The sequence below is a fragment of the Gymnoscopelus microlampas genome (genome assembly GCF_963454915.1).
Source record: "Gymnoscopelus microlampas genome assembly, chromosome: 22".
Classification (NCBI taxonomy): domain Eukaryota; kingdom Metazoa; phylum Chordata; class Actinopteri; order Myctophiformes; family Myctophidae; genus Gymnoscopelus; species Gymnoscopelus microlampas.
The window spans coordinates 40,123,659-40,141,864 of record NC_139959.1 but is presented as its reverse complement, the minus strand read 5'-3'; the positions used below and the strand labels follow the sequence as shown (position 1 = coordinate 40,141,864).

Below are 18,206 nucleotides of genomic sequence, written 5' to 3'. Positions count from 1 at the left end.
TGGTCATCTAGTGCTGAACTTCCAATCAGCAATTGTAGCTTCCTCACACAATCATCTTCACCAGGGAACACATCCATGACCTTGGCTAGTTTCCACTCGTTTCGTGGTGCAGTGTCGTCTTTCACAATCACTACGTCGTTGATCTTTGCATTTCTGCGGGTCTTGTGCCATTTTTGCCTCTGTTGCATGTTCTGCAGGTACTTTTCCTTCCATCTAGACCAAAACTCATTGGCTAGAAACTGCACTTTCTTCCATCTCTTTTTAAGATAGAGGTCTTCTTTGCAGAACTGTCCAGGAGGCGGTAGACTAACTGTCTTATGAACTTCTGGGTCTTCAACTGTTATGTCTCCCACCTTAACATCTCTGCTGGGAAGCTTGTCACACCAGAGAAAATCTGGTCCAGTAAACCAGTTGGAAGCAATGAGGTCCTTTGCTTTGAGGCCCCTTGACACGTGGTCCTGCGGGTCTCTTTCAAATGTCTTTTTCAGACCCTTGAGACGGTGATTTGCACAAACTCTATTGTCTGGTAGACTCGGTCTGACTTCCTTAAATGGCAACGGCATCTCACAGTGACCGTCTGCCTTGATCTTGATCCCATGCTCCACTGTTGTTATGAAGCGTAGATCCTCTTGGGAGAAATGAGCATCCTCTGCCGTTCTCTCATTGAAGTCTGATTCAAGCACCCTTATCACATCCGGTGGAGTGACTACTTCTTTAACTTGTGTTCGGCAGATGTATCGGACTTCACTTGTTAGATTAGAAGGCGAGTGAATGCTTGGTGTCACTTCCTTGACAACAATCCTGTGGCTGCTTCCAATCACATCACCATAGTCAACACTGACACTGCCGACTATACTCCAGCCAAGGTCTGTTCTTTGGGCAAATGGCTCATTGTCTTTGCCTGACACCACTTCTCTGGGTAGCAGGGCCTGAGAACAATTATAGCCAATAAGCAGACCAATGTCACAGTCGATTAAAGGTGCAATCTCTTCAGCAAGGTACTCTAGGTGAGACCATGCTCTTGCTGTCTTGGGTGTAGGAATATGACTTAGATTGGCCGGAATGAACTCTCTTGTATAGGTGATTGGGAGAAGAATTTTCTTAGACGAATAAAACCCTCTGACCTGCAGCCCGGTTAACTTCTGACTTGGAATGAGTGTACTTTTGGATGACAATGTGGACAGTTTTAGCTGCACTGGTACCTTCTGTGTGTCCAGAGTGTCAGCTTTCTCTTGCAAGATGAAGGTGGTATCACTTTGGTTGTCCAGAAGTGCATACACAAGCACTTCCTTCTCTGGTCTACTTGTAGTGGATAACCATACTGGAACAACTGTGGATGTGCAAGTGCTGCTCATGTCCTGCAATACTCGAAAAGATGATGCTTCACTTGCTGTTTCATTGGTCTGTTTAGACTCTGCCTTGTCCTTTGACCTTTCTTCGTCCTTTGAGTGCTTCTCACTCTCTTTTTGTTTGTCATCCTTCTGTTCTTTCTCTCCGTCATCCTTCTGTACTTTCTTTCCGTCGTCCTTCGCACGGTCTTCATGTAAACAGGTAGGGTGTTTCCTTTTACATGTGTCACAGACACTCTTGTTTTCACAATTCCTTGAATGGTGACCTGATTTCAAGCATCCAAAACATAATCTGTTGGTCTGCACAAACTTGACTCGTTCTGCAACTGATTTGGCCATGAACTTTCGACATGTGTGAATGCCATGGTTCGACATCTCACAAAAAACACACCCTTTAACATCTTGTTTCTCTTCAGATGAGCTTGCCAGTACCTTTGCTCCAACACTTTGTGTCTTTGATGGTGCCTTCACCTTCTCACCATAACTTGACTTCAGAGCATGAAGAGAGGTCACTGGATTACAAGCTATCTTGGCTTCTTTTGTGATAAACTTCACAAATTGTGTGAAGCTAGGAAATTCCTGGCTCTCTTCTAGAGTCTTCATGACCTTTCTGTTCCAACTGGCTGTTAGCCAATCAGGAAGCTTGGCAAGTATTCTCTGATTTTCGGCACAGTCATTTAGGACTTCTAGGCCTTTAATCTGTGACATCGCTGACTGACAGCCTTGCAGGAAGTCTGCGAACTCTCTCAGTTCAATGCTGTCCCTGGGTCCTATCTTCGGCCATGAGGTAAGTTTATCCCTGAAGGCCTTAGCTATCACGAATGAGCTTCCATATCTTTCTTCAAGTATGTCCCATGCTGAATGATAGGCTGCTTCAGTGCCTAACAGGAAATAACCCTCTATGGCTTTCTTTGCAGGTCCGCCGACATACTTGCGAAGATAGTATACTTTCTCATTTACTGGAATGTTTTTTCTGCCTATCAATGTTTGAAATGACATTTTCCAGTCTTTGTATCTTAGTGGGTCTCCACTGAAAACTGAAGGCTCTGGTACAGGTAGTCGGCTTGCATTGATGGACTCTGCAATTGCTCTGGCGATTGCTGTAGCGCTATCCTCTTGCTGAGCATCAGCAGCCGGCTGCCCCATGACTGCTTGTGTCATCTGCTGAGCATTAGCAGCAGGCTGGCTCCTTGTGGTAGCTTGGGTTATCGTAGGCAGTTGTGCATGCGAGACATGCTGTGGTCTTGCCACTGGTTGCACTGGAAGACTTCTTGACTTAGGTGCGGGTGTCAGTTGCTTAGATTTGCTATCTTGGAGCAACTCTAATATCTCGTCATCTGAGCCCACTTGTTCATACACTTGTAGTCGTGCCTTTGCAGCATTCATTTTCTTAACTGCGTCCAAGCGCTCTAACTGCCTGCGCTTCTCATCTAAAGCACTTTGCCTTGCAGCATTTTCCACTTCTTGCAGTGCAAACCTTTGTCTGTTCTCAGCTTCAATGGTTGCAAGCCTTTGTCTGTTCTCAGCTTCAATGGTTGCAAGCCTTTGTCTGTTCTCAGCTTCAAGGGTTTCAAGCTGATGCCTTTCATGTTCCATTTCGTCTAGGACTTCCAAAGTGGCTTGATTTGCAGCTAGTTCTGCCGCAGCTTCTTGTTTCTTTGCAGTGGACTGGTTTGAGAGTCTTGACCTCATGGTTAACCTACTTGCAGAGGCTGAACTTTGACTTGCACTGAATGAGAACAACGTGCTAGTGTCGCTCAAAGTCTCTTGATCTTTGTCTTTGCGATTAGAAGCACGCGTCAGGATCTTCTCTGACACCGCTACACAAGCGTCGACTCGACGGCGGGTCTGATTATCAGGGGTAATATGTCGCCGTAAGTCTACATAAGCTTGTGTTACTTCCTTCTCAGCACAGTTGATCTTGGTCATAATGCTTTGTAATATGTCATTGGCCAAAGGTCCACTGAATAATTGCTTAGCCTCTTTGGCAATAGATTTCCAATTCTCATAGGAAGTTGTGAAGTGATTTTGAAGATTTCTAATTATTTTGTCTTCGAGTTCTTGACCCTTTTCAGTAAGCGTTCGGGTTCTCTGGCCTCTTCGCAGTTTCTCTGCAGCATCTTCGGTCTCTCCTGCAGCATCTTCGGTCTCTCCTGCAGCATCTTTGGTCTCTCCTGCAGCATCGTGGGTCTCTTCTAGTACCTCAATTTCCTTGAGTGGGTTAGTGTCTAAATGTGCATTATCAGTGTTTTTAGACTGGTGCACTAGTGCTTCAATACTAATGGTATTGTTTAAATTTGTTCCATCGACTTCGTGCTCAGCCATCTTTAGTAACTAAGCCTTTTTAGTAGCTTTTAAACTTAGACAAAAAACAACAGTTAAATTAACTGGCTTAACTTGAATATTACTAAGGTTTAAATTGCAACAACACTTAATGCAATTAACTAGGCTTGTAATGAACTTAAATGTATCAAACCCTTTTACAAATAAATGAACTTGTTTTCACTTACAAGGCAATTGGCATAAAGTTTTAACCTAGTAGCTTTAGAATGACTTAAAGTATCATTAACTCGTTCACAGTACTCATGAACTTAAATGAATTAACCCAAAGAAATTGGAGAACACTTATTTTAACACTTGGTAACTTATATCACTCTTGGTTGTAATATATTAGTCACTTAAATTCTTTAGGAGTGAACCACTTATGATGAAATCAAAAAATGTAATATAACACCAGAATATTTTCACCCTTTTAGCACTTAGAGTCTTTTCATGTCATTTACACTTCAAACTTGCTTAATAGTAAACTGTGGTGAAATCAGCAACATCTTGAACATAAAACATGTGCATGACAATGTCCCTTTTTTGGCACTTATAGAGTCCCTTTAAAGCAGTTGGCGAGGTTACTCCACATATCAACATTTAACTTGTTTTAAATGTGTTACTTCTTGTTGGCTTAACCACTCAAAGCTCCAGAACTCCACTTGCTGGGATGCCAGTGTAAGCACAGTCTTATCTGTTCGAATACTGGTCACTGTTGGTGTCGGTGGAAACTTGCTTGCAGCTCGGTCGACGGCAGGCACAGACAGGCTGTCTCTTCACCTCGTGTCGAGCAGGCTGAGTTCTCACTGTAGCTTCCCTCCAGTTGACAGATACGATCACAAGGTTTCTTTTCTTTTACAGACATTTATTAATGCCGTGAGAACTGAATAAATAAGCATAAAAAATACAACAGACATTAATTCGGTATCACATTTTTTCAAACATAACATAAACATACAGTACAAACAAATACACTGGCAACAATGATTACCTCATTGGCCGCATCAAACTATATGGGGGAAACTTGAGGTCTTCTTCTTTTCACTGTAAACTTAAACAGCTCTTCTTCTTGTATCTAAACTTAAACAGCTCTTCTTTAACATAAATGTCTTCTTTAAACTCTTTAACTTATAATCTCTTTTCTCTCTTTAAACATCTCTTCAAACAGCATCACACTCGACATCCTCTGTTTGTTACATGTTGCAAGCTCTAGTGCTCAGAGCAGAATGACTGACTCTGCCCCTGCTCCTGGTAATTAACCAAATCTAAACCACCCTTGCTGATCGCTTGATTGACTGATCTGACTCAGCTGCCAGGTCACTGTGACCCTAGACATCAGAGCAACTCAAATACCCACATTAACAAAGAGCACAATCCAAACATGAATTGACCAAACAAAAAACATTATGAACTTCTTAACTTATTCACTTATTTATAATAATAATGAACTTTAATCATGATGGCAGCTACAGAGGGAGCGCTCTATGATCATGGCATCAGAACCTGCTTGGCTCGCGCAGCTGCAGCCCGTCAAGACTAATTTATGCTCCGTCCCGCGAAGGTGTCGCGCGCAGAGCCTAACGGCCGAGAATAGCAGATCTCCAAGCTCACAGCGGTCGCATCCGTGACGCGGTTGTGAGCTTGTATGTCAGCTGTTCTCGTTGCGCAATACCGTTACGCGATGAAGTATATATGTGTCGCCAGGGCGCACCCCACTAGCCTACACACAGAGGAGGTTGAATGAACTGAAACAAGCTCACCCTAAAACAGCAGGTTTGGGGATCTGTTGGGAATTGATTACATGAAACAGTCACCTGTGCGTCCAGTCCCAATGTTTGTAAACAAATAATTGGTCTATACGGTAAGATGTGCCTCAAGGTTTGTTTGGTTCTTGATTGTTGATCATTTACCCAGTTTATTCACTGTTGTCTATGATTAATGAGATGTAATGTATTCTTTTCAGAAGTACATAGAAGCTCCTTGAATATGGAGGCATTCCAGGTAATATCTGGATGTGTTGGTGTGCACACGTGTGTGTGTGTGTGTGTGTGTGTGTGTGTGTGTGTGTGTGTGTGTGTGTGTGTGTCCTCAAACTTTTCCGTGCCAAGGACCCCCAAAATTATATGTATTTGGCCGTGGACCCCCCATTTGAAAATGTTTTGTGCCAGGGACCCCCCAGAAGATTTGTGTTAAAAAAAAAACACTTTAAAGATTAAAAAAAAAAGTTCAAAAATAGCAGATGTACAAGCTCGCAGCGCAGCTTTTTTTTTTAGAACTACACTGTTCTAAAATGTTAAAATATGGACGTACGGTTTCTGCCCGACAGTGACAATATATTATACTAGAGGTTGGGGTCGCTACGCTGCCCTCACATCCAGAGGTTTTGGTTGTTTATGGTTATGTCTGAGTCATCGTGACATGGATGTGGTCCTGCCTATAATATAGGCAGGACCATGACCATACATTATATGGGCGTATCGGGTTTGTTTATGGTTATATCTGAGTCATGGTGACATGCCTATGTGTTTATCAGGTTTGTTTATGGTTATGAGTCAGAGTGACGTGGTCGTGGTCCGCCCTCCTGTTAGCCATATTTGAATATAGGATACAATCATATATTCTATATGACAATGGACATATGTTTTTAAACATGTTTCCACTACATATTTCTTTTAAACTATATTTTCTTTCCCTATGGCCATAATGTTAGTGAATTTGAAGTTGTGAAGTTTCTTTCAAAATTGGCCAAAAAAAAACATCTATCAGGAGAACACAAGGGGAAGTACAATTTTGAGGTATTTTTACTTTACTGGAGTATTTCCAATGCGCGGTACTTCTACTTCTACTCCGTTACATCTCAGAGGCAAATATTTTACTTTTTACTCCACTACAATTATTTAAAAACTTTAGTTACTAGTTGCTTTGTAGATTTTGATTATTATTACAAAACATACATTAACCACTTCAGCCCTATATACATTTCAGCCATTTGAAAATAGCCGATCTACAAGCTCACGATGCGTCGCGATGCGACACATCGTGAGCTTGTAGATCTGCTATTTTCAAATGATATTTTCATACATGTAAAGAGGTGTCATTCACTGCCACTGTTTTACCTTTTTCTCCTTTGTACATACAGTGTTTTGTATCTGTTGATGATATGTATTATTGTGTAAAATGTTAATGCTATGTTGATGAATTGAATACATAGGACCACAATGGAAACAAGTCCCCAGGACGTTTTAGTGTTATCCTTTATAGCCTGGCATGGCCATAATAATATCACTGTATAGATATTAGTCTGGAGTTTCTGCATTTCTAAGGAGCGGATTTAAAAAAATGCCTCTGGCTATAGACACACACGGCCGGAAGAGGGCCGCCTACAAATCCACGCCCACTTTTGACACAGCGCCGCTACGCGAGGTCCTTTAGAATGATGAACTGCATCTGAGAGGCATTGTAAAATACCGTAATTTCAATGGTTAACGACTGAGGCTGTCGTTAACCTGAGGCTTTTTTGTGTTCTAGTAAACTGTCCCATTCGTTTAATTTATCCTTTTTAATGTCCCATATCTGTCATCTCGATATACTACCCAATATATATCCTTTTAGCTTTAATGTCTTACTGTACCACATGCAATCAATAAATCAATCAATAACTGTACTAACAGCTCTGCGTGAAGGTCCTGTTTCTGGTTGTTCTGGGTGCTGTGGTTGATGAGGCCGGTGCTCAGTCCTTCCACATGGGCAGTTGTCCCCTCCCCCCCGTTCAGCACGACTTCAACGTCTCCAAGGTGAGCTGCTGCTACTTAGCCTGGCTCCTGGCCCCGGAATCACTACAGCCTCACATTCAGGGTCTGCATGGTGACGCTGTAGAAGGCACATTTTGGCCACACACCCCCGTATCAGAAAACGTCTGCACTGAGAGGGGCTTTCAGACTGAATAATGGAGTGAAACAAAATTCAGGCTGAGTGTCAGGCAAGCTACTACTAGAACACAGAGCTGACATGGACGGATTAAAGTGAAAATGGGCCCTGTGCACAAAATGACCACGGCGTCTAATCCAAGTCCGTTGTTTTGCTTATCTGAAGCGTCGCATGGCTTCAATAGAAATCGGATTTCCTCCTACAACTGGGAGGCTTTCAAAAATAAGAGTGTGTTTTATTTTACACAATTGGAATCGTGTAATGTTGAAGTTTGAAGTGGATCATGTCCTCAAGTAGATGAAACGGTTCCCCGACTGACTAATCGAAAAGTAGATTTTCAGGTGCCAGTGCCAGGGCCCCCTATTGGCTCCAGGGCCCCTGTGCACGTGCACAGTGCGCACAAGCTATAATCTGTCGCTGAGAGCTGACATCTACTCTGTCCTCCACATTCTCATCCCTCCGAGCATTTTTCGAGCTATTAGACGTCTAAAATACGTCTAAGGGCTAGGCTAAAATAGGGTTATAATTGGTATAACAGTGAAAGTTTTTTAGCGGTCTAGGCTTAGCCTAGACGTTGATTAGCTGCTTTTTAAGCGTCTATTTATAGACGTCTATATTTTAGCCGTTGAAATGACGTCTATAGACGTCTATATATAGACGTTTAAAAAGCATCTAATCAACGTCTAGGCTAAGCCTAAACGTCTAAAAAACTTTCACTGTTATACCAATTTTAACCCTGTTTTAGACAGAGGTCTAATAGCCGACTATGGCTCACAGGGATCCATAGGCGTCACCTTTGTCAAGATTACTACCTTTACCATACCATTTAAATAGAACTAGAGCAGTTCTTCAACGTTTTTCTTCAAGACCCCTTAGCTGAGAGAGAGATGAAGCAGGGACCCCCTGCTACTACAAACCTTTTTCATAGATTTCATTGATGGCTTCATAGTCTTGTTTGACAGCAACTATCATCAGTGTTGGGTTCACGTTTGATTCATGTTAAAGGGATAGTTCACCCATTTTCAGCCATTTACTTACTAAATGGTAGACGGTATTTACTCTTTTACAGAATTCTCAAATAGTAATCAAACTCCAAATGGACTGGTAACCTGTTTACAATATAATTTGACACTAGCCTAACTATGAACATAACTTTTTTCTTTTTTTCTATCGAATAGTCACCCCATGGAGATTTCTTTGTTTTTGTCTCATTCCTAAGCCAATAATTTGATGACCAGCGGACCGGTAGGCAGTGGTTCCGGTTAGCAGACGCAAAGGAGACTCTTTGTGTCTCCTATCGGAACCGCTGCCGCTCATCACATTATCAGGAATGCGACAAAAACAAAAAAAAATATCCATGAATTCAAGTCTCCATGGGGTGACTAATCGATAATATCTAAATATATAAATATCTCTTTAATGCTTGGTAAACTTGACCTATCCCTCAGTACTTGGTCTTCTCTTCTTTCCCTCGCCACCAAACCTCAGTACATGGGTACCTGGTACGAGATAGAGAAGCTGCCCGCTGTGTTTGAGAGAGGAACATGTCAGCAGGCCTCCTACACTCTGCTCAGTGACGGGACGGTCAGCGTCCACAACACAGAGCTGCTGTAAAACCTCACTCCTTTTTAACTCTCTCTCTCTCTCTCTCTCTCTCTCTCTCTCTCTCTCTCTCTCTCTCTCTCTCTCTCTCTCTCTCTCTCTCTCTCTCTCTCTCTCTCTCTCTCTCTCTCTCTTACCTGCAGTGTTAAATTTGACAGATTGAGCAGAAGTCTTAGTCTTTTGAATAAAATTCCATATAGTTTTAGTCATATTAATACTAGTCATCTGAAACGTTTTAATTTTGGTCTAGTTTTAGTCGACTAAGATTGAGATTTTACTCGATTTCATTCTACGGTTGATTTAGTCGACTAAAAGCTGTGGTGGCGGTGCCTTGATGGCGTCGTAATGCCTGATTTGTGGACCGGCTAGCCGAAAATAGCAGATCTTAGCAGGCTATTTTTGCTATTTTTGTGTGACATAGAATGGCGAAGTACGGCATTCATTGGCGAAAAGAGTTAAAATACGGAGATAAGAGGCGTCTGCCCTCTGACAGTATATGCAATGTGTCCCTCTGGAGTGAGTGTGGAAATATAGTGGCCCTCTATATCATCAAAGCTGCATCACCCCTGGATCTTGTCCATCTGCCCCCCCCCCCTCCCCCCTCCTCCCATGACAGTTCCAGTGGTCAGGTGAATTCCATTGAGGGAGTGGCTAAAGTTGAAAACACTTCCCAACCTGCTATTCTGGGTGTCAGCTTCTTCAAAGGTAAGACGCTGCCACCTAGTGTTTAACTGACATATGAACACAGTCATGGGTGCTTATTGTTATGACAGATGGCAGTGAGTGACCGTGGTCCATTTCCACTGTTGTTATAGTAGGTCATGAAAATAACAAAAAAAACAATGGAGCTTGCACCCCACTGTTTTACACCTCTAAACCTGTGATGTTAAAATAAATAAAAGATTCTGATTCTGAATGTCCTGAGCCTGAGGATGTTTTAAATCCTTACTAAAGACTCATTTCTTCTCGCTGGCTTTCGTGTAATTACCCTGGCCCTCGCGCCATAACTTTTATATGCTGCATATATTGATTATGTTGTTTCATTTTCTTGTTGTTCAATTTATTTTGCTTCTTTCGTTTTCTCTGTTTTCATTTATTTTCTCTTTGTCTTGCCAGTCTGTATTTTAATATGCTCAGTGCAGCACTTTGGTTCAACATTGGTCGTTGGAATATATATATATATATATATATATATATATATTCATTTATTTAAAAAAAAATGTTATCCCACGATTGTGTAATCCATTTCTTTACCCAGTGCCAATTGCCTATGTAATCCTGGGTGCTACACTCCCTCTGCCAACCTGGGGAGAGCCCAGAACTGAGCTCATGCCTCCTTCAATGCAGGAGGAGAGAGCAGGCCGCTTCTTATCACCCGACAGGGGGGAGTTTCCCCGGTAGGACGTAGCTTCTTATCACCCGACAGGCGGTAGGACGTAGCGTATGGAAGGAACACGTTATTCCAACCAGTTCCTTTCCCCTCCATCAGGCGCCCCGGCTGACCAGGGGGAGCCAGTATAGAGGACCAGGATTACTGCATGCTTTTTTGTGAGGGTACCTAGCCGGGACACGGGGAGAACACACAGAAAGGCCCTTGTGCTATATAAATAACGATTGATTTGATTTGATAAATCAATAAACTGTTCAATTACAGATGCTTATTCTTTTTTTTTGTCCAGGTGTTCCAGACTCTCCGTACTGGGTCCTGTCCACAGATTACCAGACCTCTGCTCTGGTCTACTCCTGCTCCGACTACCTGAAGCTTTTCCACATCGACTTTGCCTGGATCCTGGCCCGCGCGCGGGCGCTTCCTGATGACATCATCAGGCAGCACCGTGACCAGCTGGCTGTGGCCGGCATCCGCACGAACCGCCTCACCGTCTCCAACCAGACTGGATGTGACGCCCTGGCCTGACCAAGGGCCCAGCACTGGCCTTTGAAATTGAGTCTATATAGGAAGTGACAGTTCATATGAATGGCCTGTAGTTTTGCTGTTTTACCCCTGCTGGTGTCAGAAAGAATTTCTCTCAATGCAAAGCGGGTGGGTTTTTGCCGAACTTTAGACTTAATTGTCTTACCTTAATAAACATTGTCATTAATACTATATGCTTCCAGTCGCTAATTTAAAGTCTCCTTTCAATAATCATGATATGCGTTTTGCAAAATTATGGTCCCATTTATTTAGAAATTGACGATAAAGTAGGGTATGCTCTTGGAGGGGCGGGATGATTTGATTGATAAGCTACACAACCAATATCATTCATTTCCGGTTGCATTAGCTATGACGCGATATAGAAATTTGAAATTTCTGAACAATCGGCTTCTTTTATGGTCTGTAGAAAACAATGGCGTTGCTTTGTCCATTATTTTTTACAGTCTATGGGCCTGACACACACTTGGCCGCTATAACTGGGGTCTTCAATGTGTTTCAGGCCAAGGACCCCTTAGCTGAGAGAGAGATGAAAAAGGACCCCCCCATTACATATTGCATAAAGTTGCGTTGCAGATTAAACCTTTTCATAGATTTCATAGATATCTTGTTTAGAGACTTGTTTGACAGCACTGTCATCAATGTTGTGTAAATTAAATGTTTGTTTGTTTGTTTACACATTATCTTTTCTATTAATATGTTGGATTCATGTTAAATGTGTATTTTCAACATTCAACTTGAGCTTTGGCTCTGTACTTGGTCTGGTCTTATTCCCTCTACACCAAAACTCTTTGCCGAAAATAGCAGATCTACAAGCTCACAACGCGTCGCAGTGCGACACGTTGTGAGCTTGTAGAAAAAATAAAAATGTTCCTATCACACAACGATATGTAGAACTGTAACTCAGGGGTCCTCAGCACATGGGTCTTCAACCCCTTGTTGAAGACCCATGTGCTGTAATGTGTGGGCATATCAATGGAATAGCAGGTCTATGAGTTGTTGCTCAAAACCTGCAATATGTGTGTGTTTTGTATGCAATAATTATATTTACAGATTGTTTTTAAGTTTTTACTTAGTAATATCAGTGTGACAACCTCCTGTATTACAGTAAACATTTATTATATTATATATAAAAAATAAACAGACATTATTTAATAAATTCAACGGTGTAACACGAACAAACATTCATGTCCATGAGCTTTAGAAAACGAATGGTTCCATGTTCCTATTGGTTCATCCATAACGGACCGTACCAATGTTCATGTTCCTATAGGTTCATCCATAACGGACCGTACCAATGTTCATGTTCCTATAGGTTCATCCATAACGGGCCGTACCAATGTTCATGTTTCTATAGGCACAGCCATAATGGACCGTAGCCTACCAACTTTCAGTTGAAGTTCAAAACAAGATGTTCATCCAACAACAGAGAGAAGTAAATACAAAATACAAATAAAACTATATATACATACACACACACACTAGAACTGCTTCACTCATATTATACGCTAAGAGCTTTTAAATCATCTCATAAAACCTGTCTATGCACAGTATTGCTAACTGATACTACACATGTTTAAAAGACAATATGAACAACATGTATTGAAATCACACCACTATGCAACTACTAAACATCAAAATGTACATTCAAATTATAATTATGCCTCATTACTATGAATACATCCTCACATCTCTGTCACTGTTTTGTGTCCAGGTAGCTCAGTAGAGCACTCTCCTTTGGTGCCAGACCCAAATCGCAGAGTGCAATTTGTTTTTGCACTCGCAGATTCGTCTGGTCCCAGGCTACCTTAGAGATCCACCTCAGTGTACAGGGGGTATTCTGATGGTAAGTGTCAACCGAGCTCGACGACTCTGTCCAGCTTCAGAGCCTCTTTAGAGATCCACCTCATACACGTGGTGTTGTGCCTCTGCACTTGGTCCAGATGCACCACCTACTTGGAGATCTATCTCTTCATACTGGTGGTATTCAATCTCTTCACTGGGTCCGGGTTCAGAAACTACTTGGACATCTATCTCTTCATACTGATGGTATTCTGTCTCCTCACTGGGTATGGCAGCTTCGACATCAGAACCGGCGACGTTATAGTAAACGATCTCAACGTTCTCCCGTCTTACGTCATAATAAACCAACTCAACGTTCTCCGCGTCTGCATTCTGCCCTCTGGTGGCCTGGAGAAACACAGCAGCAGCACCCAATTTAACAAAATGGATGGGATGTGGCTCTCTTCAATACAAACAGTGTAGCTGCTTCATTTACATTGCAGTCTTCCATTATATAAATATGTTTAATAACCTTCAATACAAATAGAGTAGCTACTTCATTTACATTGCAGTCTTTCATTAGACAAAGATGTATAAATTACCTTCAATACAAACAGAGTAGCTGCTTCATTTACATTGCAGTCTTTCATTAGACAAAGATGTATAATTACCCTCCAGAGACGATAGAGCAAGCTGATCAGCAGCATTAACAACAGCAGCACTAACACTGTGACACCAGGTCTGATGATGTTAGGGGTCAGATGAGAGGCTGGGAGAGGATAAGAACAACATCAGAAATCATATAAGGCATCAGTGTTTCTCAAACAGTATCTTGTTATTCCCATCTGAAAATATATTGTGCCATACAAGATTTGTATTGTGTTAAAATTGGTTAAACGATATTCCAAAATGTTCACATTCTCTTTCAAGATTTGTTTTGAAAACAGCTGATCTAAAATAGCAGATCTACAAGCTAGTAGATCAGCTATTCTAGCTCCAAATTAATGTCACTTCTATGTTCTGTTTGACTGTTTGAAAAGTCCATTTCATTCAGGTTACCTTTGAAAGTGAGAAAGAGGACCTCGCTCTCAGAGGAGAAATTCTGAGAAAATACATTGACATGATAAACACAGCTGTAGTTCCCTTGGTGGGTGTGGTTTGCCGCAGGAAACAGGAAGTTGGCAAACAGGACGTTGTCAGAGTTATTGACAGCCGGCAGGGTGTGGTTCTGTGTTGTGTTGAAACTGCTGTCGTTGCCTTGGTGGGTGTGGTCTGCTTCAGGAAACAGGAAGTTGTCAGAGTGATTGACAGCTGGCAGGGTGTGGTTGAGTGTTGCGTTGAAACTACTGTTGTTGCCTTGGTGGGTGTGGTCTACTTCAGGAAACAGGAAGTTGTCAGAGTGATTGACAGCTGGCTGGGTGTGGTTGTGTGATGCGTTGAAACTGCTGTCGTTGCCTTGGTGGGTGTGGTTTGCTTCAGGAAACAGGAAGTTGTCAGAGTGATTGGCAACTGTCAGGGTGTAGTTGTGTGTCGTGTTGGATCCAGTGAAGGTGAGGTGGAACGAGCCTCCTGGGTACTGTGGCTGGATGGAGCAGCTGATGATGAAGCTGGAACCCTCCATCACCTGCAGCCCCTGCTGCTGGCCCTCAGAAACCCCCTTTATGGAGGGGGAGAGACTAATGTTTGGCTTAAACAGCGGATCTGTAACAAGACAGATGTGATTGGCTGAAACATCAGATTATGTAAATAAAGCAGACAATGTTAGAGATAGAAAACATATTTAAAATAACTACATTAGAAACATTATTGGTACTGAAGAGACAGACAGCATATAATGACAGATTAGCTGAAGATTTTGTCCAAATCTAAACCGAAAGTTGCATCACCCCTGACAGTGGAGCCAGAAAAATATAACACGTCAAGTGAGGACACTGTTCAGGTGAAGACACTTTCCTAACTGAAAATGACAAACAAAATATTTCCACAAAATGTGTAGACTTAAAAAAAGGCAATTCAGGTTACCTATGGCATTGAGAGAGAGGAGCTCACTCTCAGAGGAGAAGCTTTGATTCGAAACATTGATGTGATAAACACAACTGTAGTTCCCTTGGTGGGTGTGGTCTGCCACAGGAAACAGGAAGTTGGCAGAGTTATTTACAGCTGGCTGGGTGTGGTTATGTGTCGTGTTGAAACTGCTGTCGTTCCCTTGGTGGGTGTGGTTTGCTTCAGGAAACAGGAAGTTGTCAGATTGATTGACAGCTGGCTGGGTGTGGTTATGTGTCGTGTTGAAACTGCTGTCGTTCCCTTGGTGGGTGTGGTTTGCTTCAGGAAACAGGAAGTTGTCAGATTGATTGACAGCTGGTTGGGTGTGGTTGAGTGTTGTGTTGAAACTGCTTTCGTTTTCTTGGTGGGTGTGGTTTGCTGCCGGTAACAGGATGTTGTCAGAGTGATTGACAGCTGGCTGGGTGTGTTTGGGTCCAGTGAAGGTGAGCTGGAAGGAGCCTCCTGTATACTGTGGCTGGATGGAACAGCTGATGGTAAAGCTGGAACCCTTGAACACCTGCTGCCCCTGCTGATGGCCCTCAGAAACCCCGTTTATGGAGGGGAAGATGGTGATGTTTGGCTTAAACAGAGTATCTGTAACAAGACAGAGGTGATTTGCTGAAATAGTAGATGCTTTTAGAGAGATCAACTGTTAATAGTAATATAAAGAGGACCAACATGGAAATAAGCAGGGGTGCACATAACTGGTGCGCAGGTGCGCATGCGTCATCAAAATGCATGCTGCGCGGCACATCAGACGAAGGGAAGCACTCTCGCGTACCAACAGCTGGGACCGCTGGGACAGGAATTTACTTCCTAAAGCCACAGTCACACAAAGCACGCGTCGGCCCCATACACAGCCATTAGGCGGAGGGGGAGGGGACGCATGCTGCACGTGATTGTGTGAGTGTGGCCTCGAATCCTGACACAGACAGTCGTGCGACTCGCACACAGCAAGCTACTGGCACTCGTCACCGATGATGAACGCACCGTGATGGTGCAAAATATACCATGAACGTCAGTGGCGGATAAAAGCAGTGCACCAAACGGCGTGAAGAGGAATAAAACAGCGAAAAACGTGCAGCCCCCCCCCCCCTCCCATTGACAAAACGGACCGGACCTTTTATTTCCCATTTATTTGGTGCGCACCGAGTAACATCTCCAGGTGCTCCCCTGAGAACTAGACCAAAAAAGAAATGTGCACCCCTGGAAATAAGCCCTTGGACTTTATTGTTTTGTTCATTTTGTAATCCTCAATGATGCTACTACTAGCTTGTGTTTAGACATATCCGTAGACATATTGGTAGGCGGGGATCTCTGATCATCTATTAATGCTTGACTAGTCCATAAAACATATATATCATATATAGACTGTATATAAGACTGCATTTCATTCAGGTTACCTGTGACAGTGAGAGAGAGGAGCTCGCTCTCAGAGGAGACGTTATGATTAGAAACATTGAGGTGGTAAACACAGCTGTAGTTTCCCTGGTGGGTGTGGTCTGCTTCAGGAAACAGGAAGTCAGCAGAGTGATTGACAGCTGTCAGGGTGTGGTTGTATATTGTGTTGGGTCCAGTGAAGGTGAGGTGGAACGAGCCTCCTGGGTACTGTGGCTGGATGGAGCACCTGATGGTGAAGTTAGAACCCTCCATCACCTGCAGCCCCTGCTGTTGGCCCTCAGAAACCCCTATTATGGAAGGGAAGAGGCTGATGTTTGGCTTCAGCAGATCTGTAAAAAGACAGAGGTGATTGGATGAAATCAATTATGTTAGAGAGATAAAACATATTGAAAATGAATAAATGATCTAAGTCATCCTCAGAAGAGCCCTACAGCGTCATCTCCGGTCATCTCTGTTGTTCTTTCATCTGGCTAGCTGGCTATATGTAGGTCTAGGATGCCCTCGCGATTGAAGCCTGTGTGTTGGTTCCCACAGCAAATGTTTGCTGGCTGGGAGCTCCTGTTGTCAGTGACCAACCAGTTTCTTTTTCCTGGCTGCTATCTTCTAATTCACCCTTGGTAGCCCCCCATACAAATACTGTAGGTAACATGCTCGTTCTGTTGATGTTTAGCACTGCATATAGCATTTTGGTGTAGCACCAATCCAGGGACTTCTGGGGACCAGTATTTACCGGCATATAGGAGAACGTTCGGTTACGTTGTAACCTTTGTTGTCTGAGTGAAGAGACTCAGAGAACAAAGAGACTCCCCACCAAACGTATTTCATATGTATGGGGAATGACCCCACCTCGCTTAGAACGTGGATATTTCTTTAAGACACACCAGTCCTTCTGGCACACACGGCTGTATAAGGCCCAGGTGTGCGTGATTACACTGGTTTTACTTGATCGACACCGCAGCTGAGCGACATCGAGGTGGAGAGATAGTCTCTTCACTCAGAGAACAATGTTACAACGTAACCGAACGTCAGGTCATCAACTCAGTCTTCCTGCCCTTTAGTCCAGGACCAGCCTTGGAACGCTCTGTCTCCACTCTGGTCAAAGGTACCTGTACCTAGATCCACATTATCAGATGACAGGAAGATGTCATCTGCATAGTCCTGGTCCATTAGAGCTACAGCAGGGTGTAATTTACACCTCATAGTCCTGGTCCATTAGAGCTACAGCAGGGTGTAATTTACACCTCATAGTCCTGGTCCATTAGAGCTACAGCAGGGTGGAATTTACACCTCAACACTGACTGAACATAGAAACCTACCTGAGGCCAGCTGTCCAGTGAGGATAGTGTTCAGGTTAAGACACTGTCCTTCTAGCCTGGCATGGCCAGAATAATATCACTGCGTAGATATTAGTCTGGAATCTCTGGAACCTGCATTTCCGAGGGGCAAATTAAAAAAATGCCTCTGGTGATAAACCCGCCCCATGTTTGCATACTGGGCCCTGACTGGTCCCTCACAACTTCAGAGGGAGAGACAACAGATCTCTATTGAGAGGGGCCAGACCTCATCTGCCAAGGGCAGATTTATTTTGCAATGGAAGATTAGTCTGGAACCAGGCTACTGTCCTTCCTGACTGAAAATATCACGTTCACAGTATTTTCATAAAAAAACATGCAACTGTAAATACATAGATTCAGGTTACCTGTGACAGTGAGAGGGAGGAGCTCACTCTCAGAGGAGACGTTATGATTAGAAACATTGATGTGATAAACACAGCTGTAGTTTCCCTGGTGGGTGTGGTTTGCTTTAGGAAGCAGGAAGTCGGCAGCGTGATTGACAGCTGTCAGGGTGTA

The 18,206-nt window shown here is 43.1% G+C and overlaps 1 protein-coding gene across 1 annotated transcript; it reads left to right on the top strand.

Annotated features, from left to right (window-relative positions):
- Window positions 1-5,639: 5,639 nt before the first annotated feature.
- Window positions 5,640-11,115, top strand: LOC311038634 (apolipoprotein D-like; the record flags this gene model as incomplete). Its single annotated transcript, XM_084048206.1, has 5 exons — window positions 5,640-5,672; window positions 7,343-7,465; window positions 9,087-9,208; window positions 9,817-9,905; window positions 10,880-11,115. Exons 1-5 carry the CDS (start codon window positions 5,658-5,660, stop codon window positions 11,113-11,115), a joined length of 585 nt encoding a protein of 194 aa, XP_083904332.1. The 5' UTR covers window positions 5,640-5,657.
- Window positions 11,116-18,206: the final 7,091 nt, after the last annotated feature.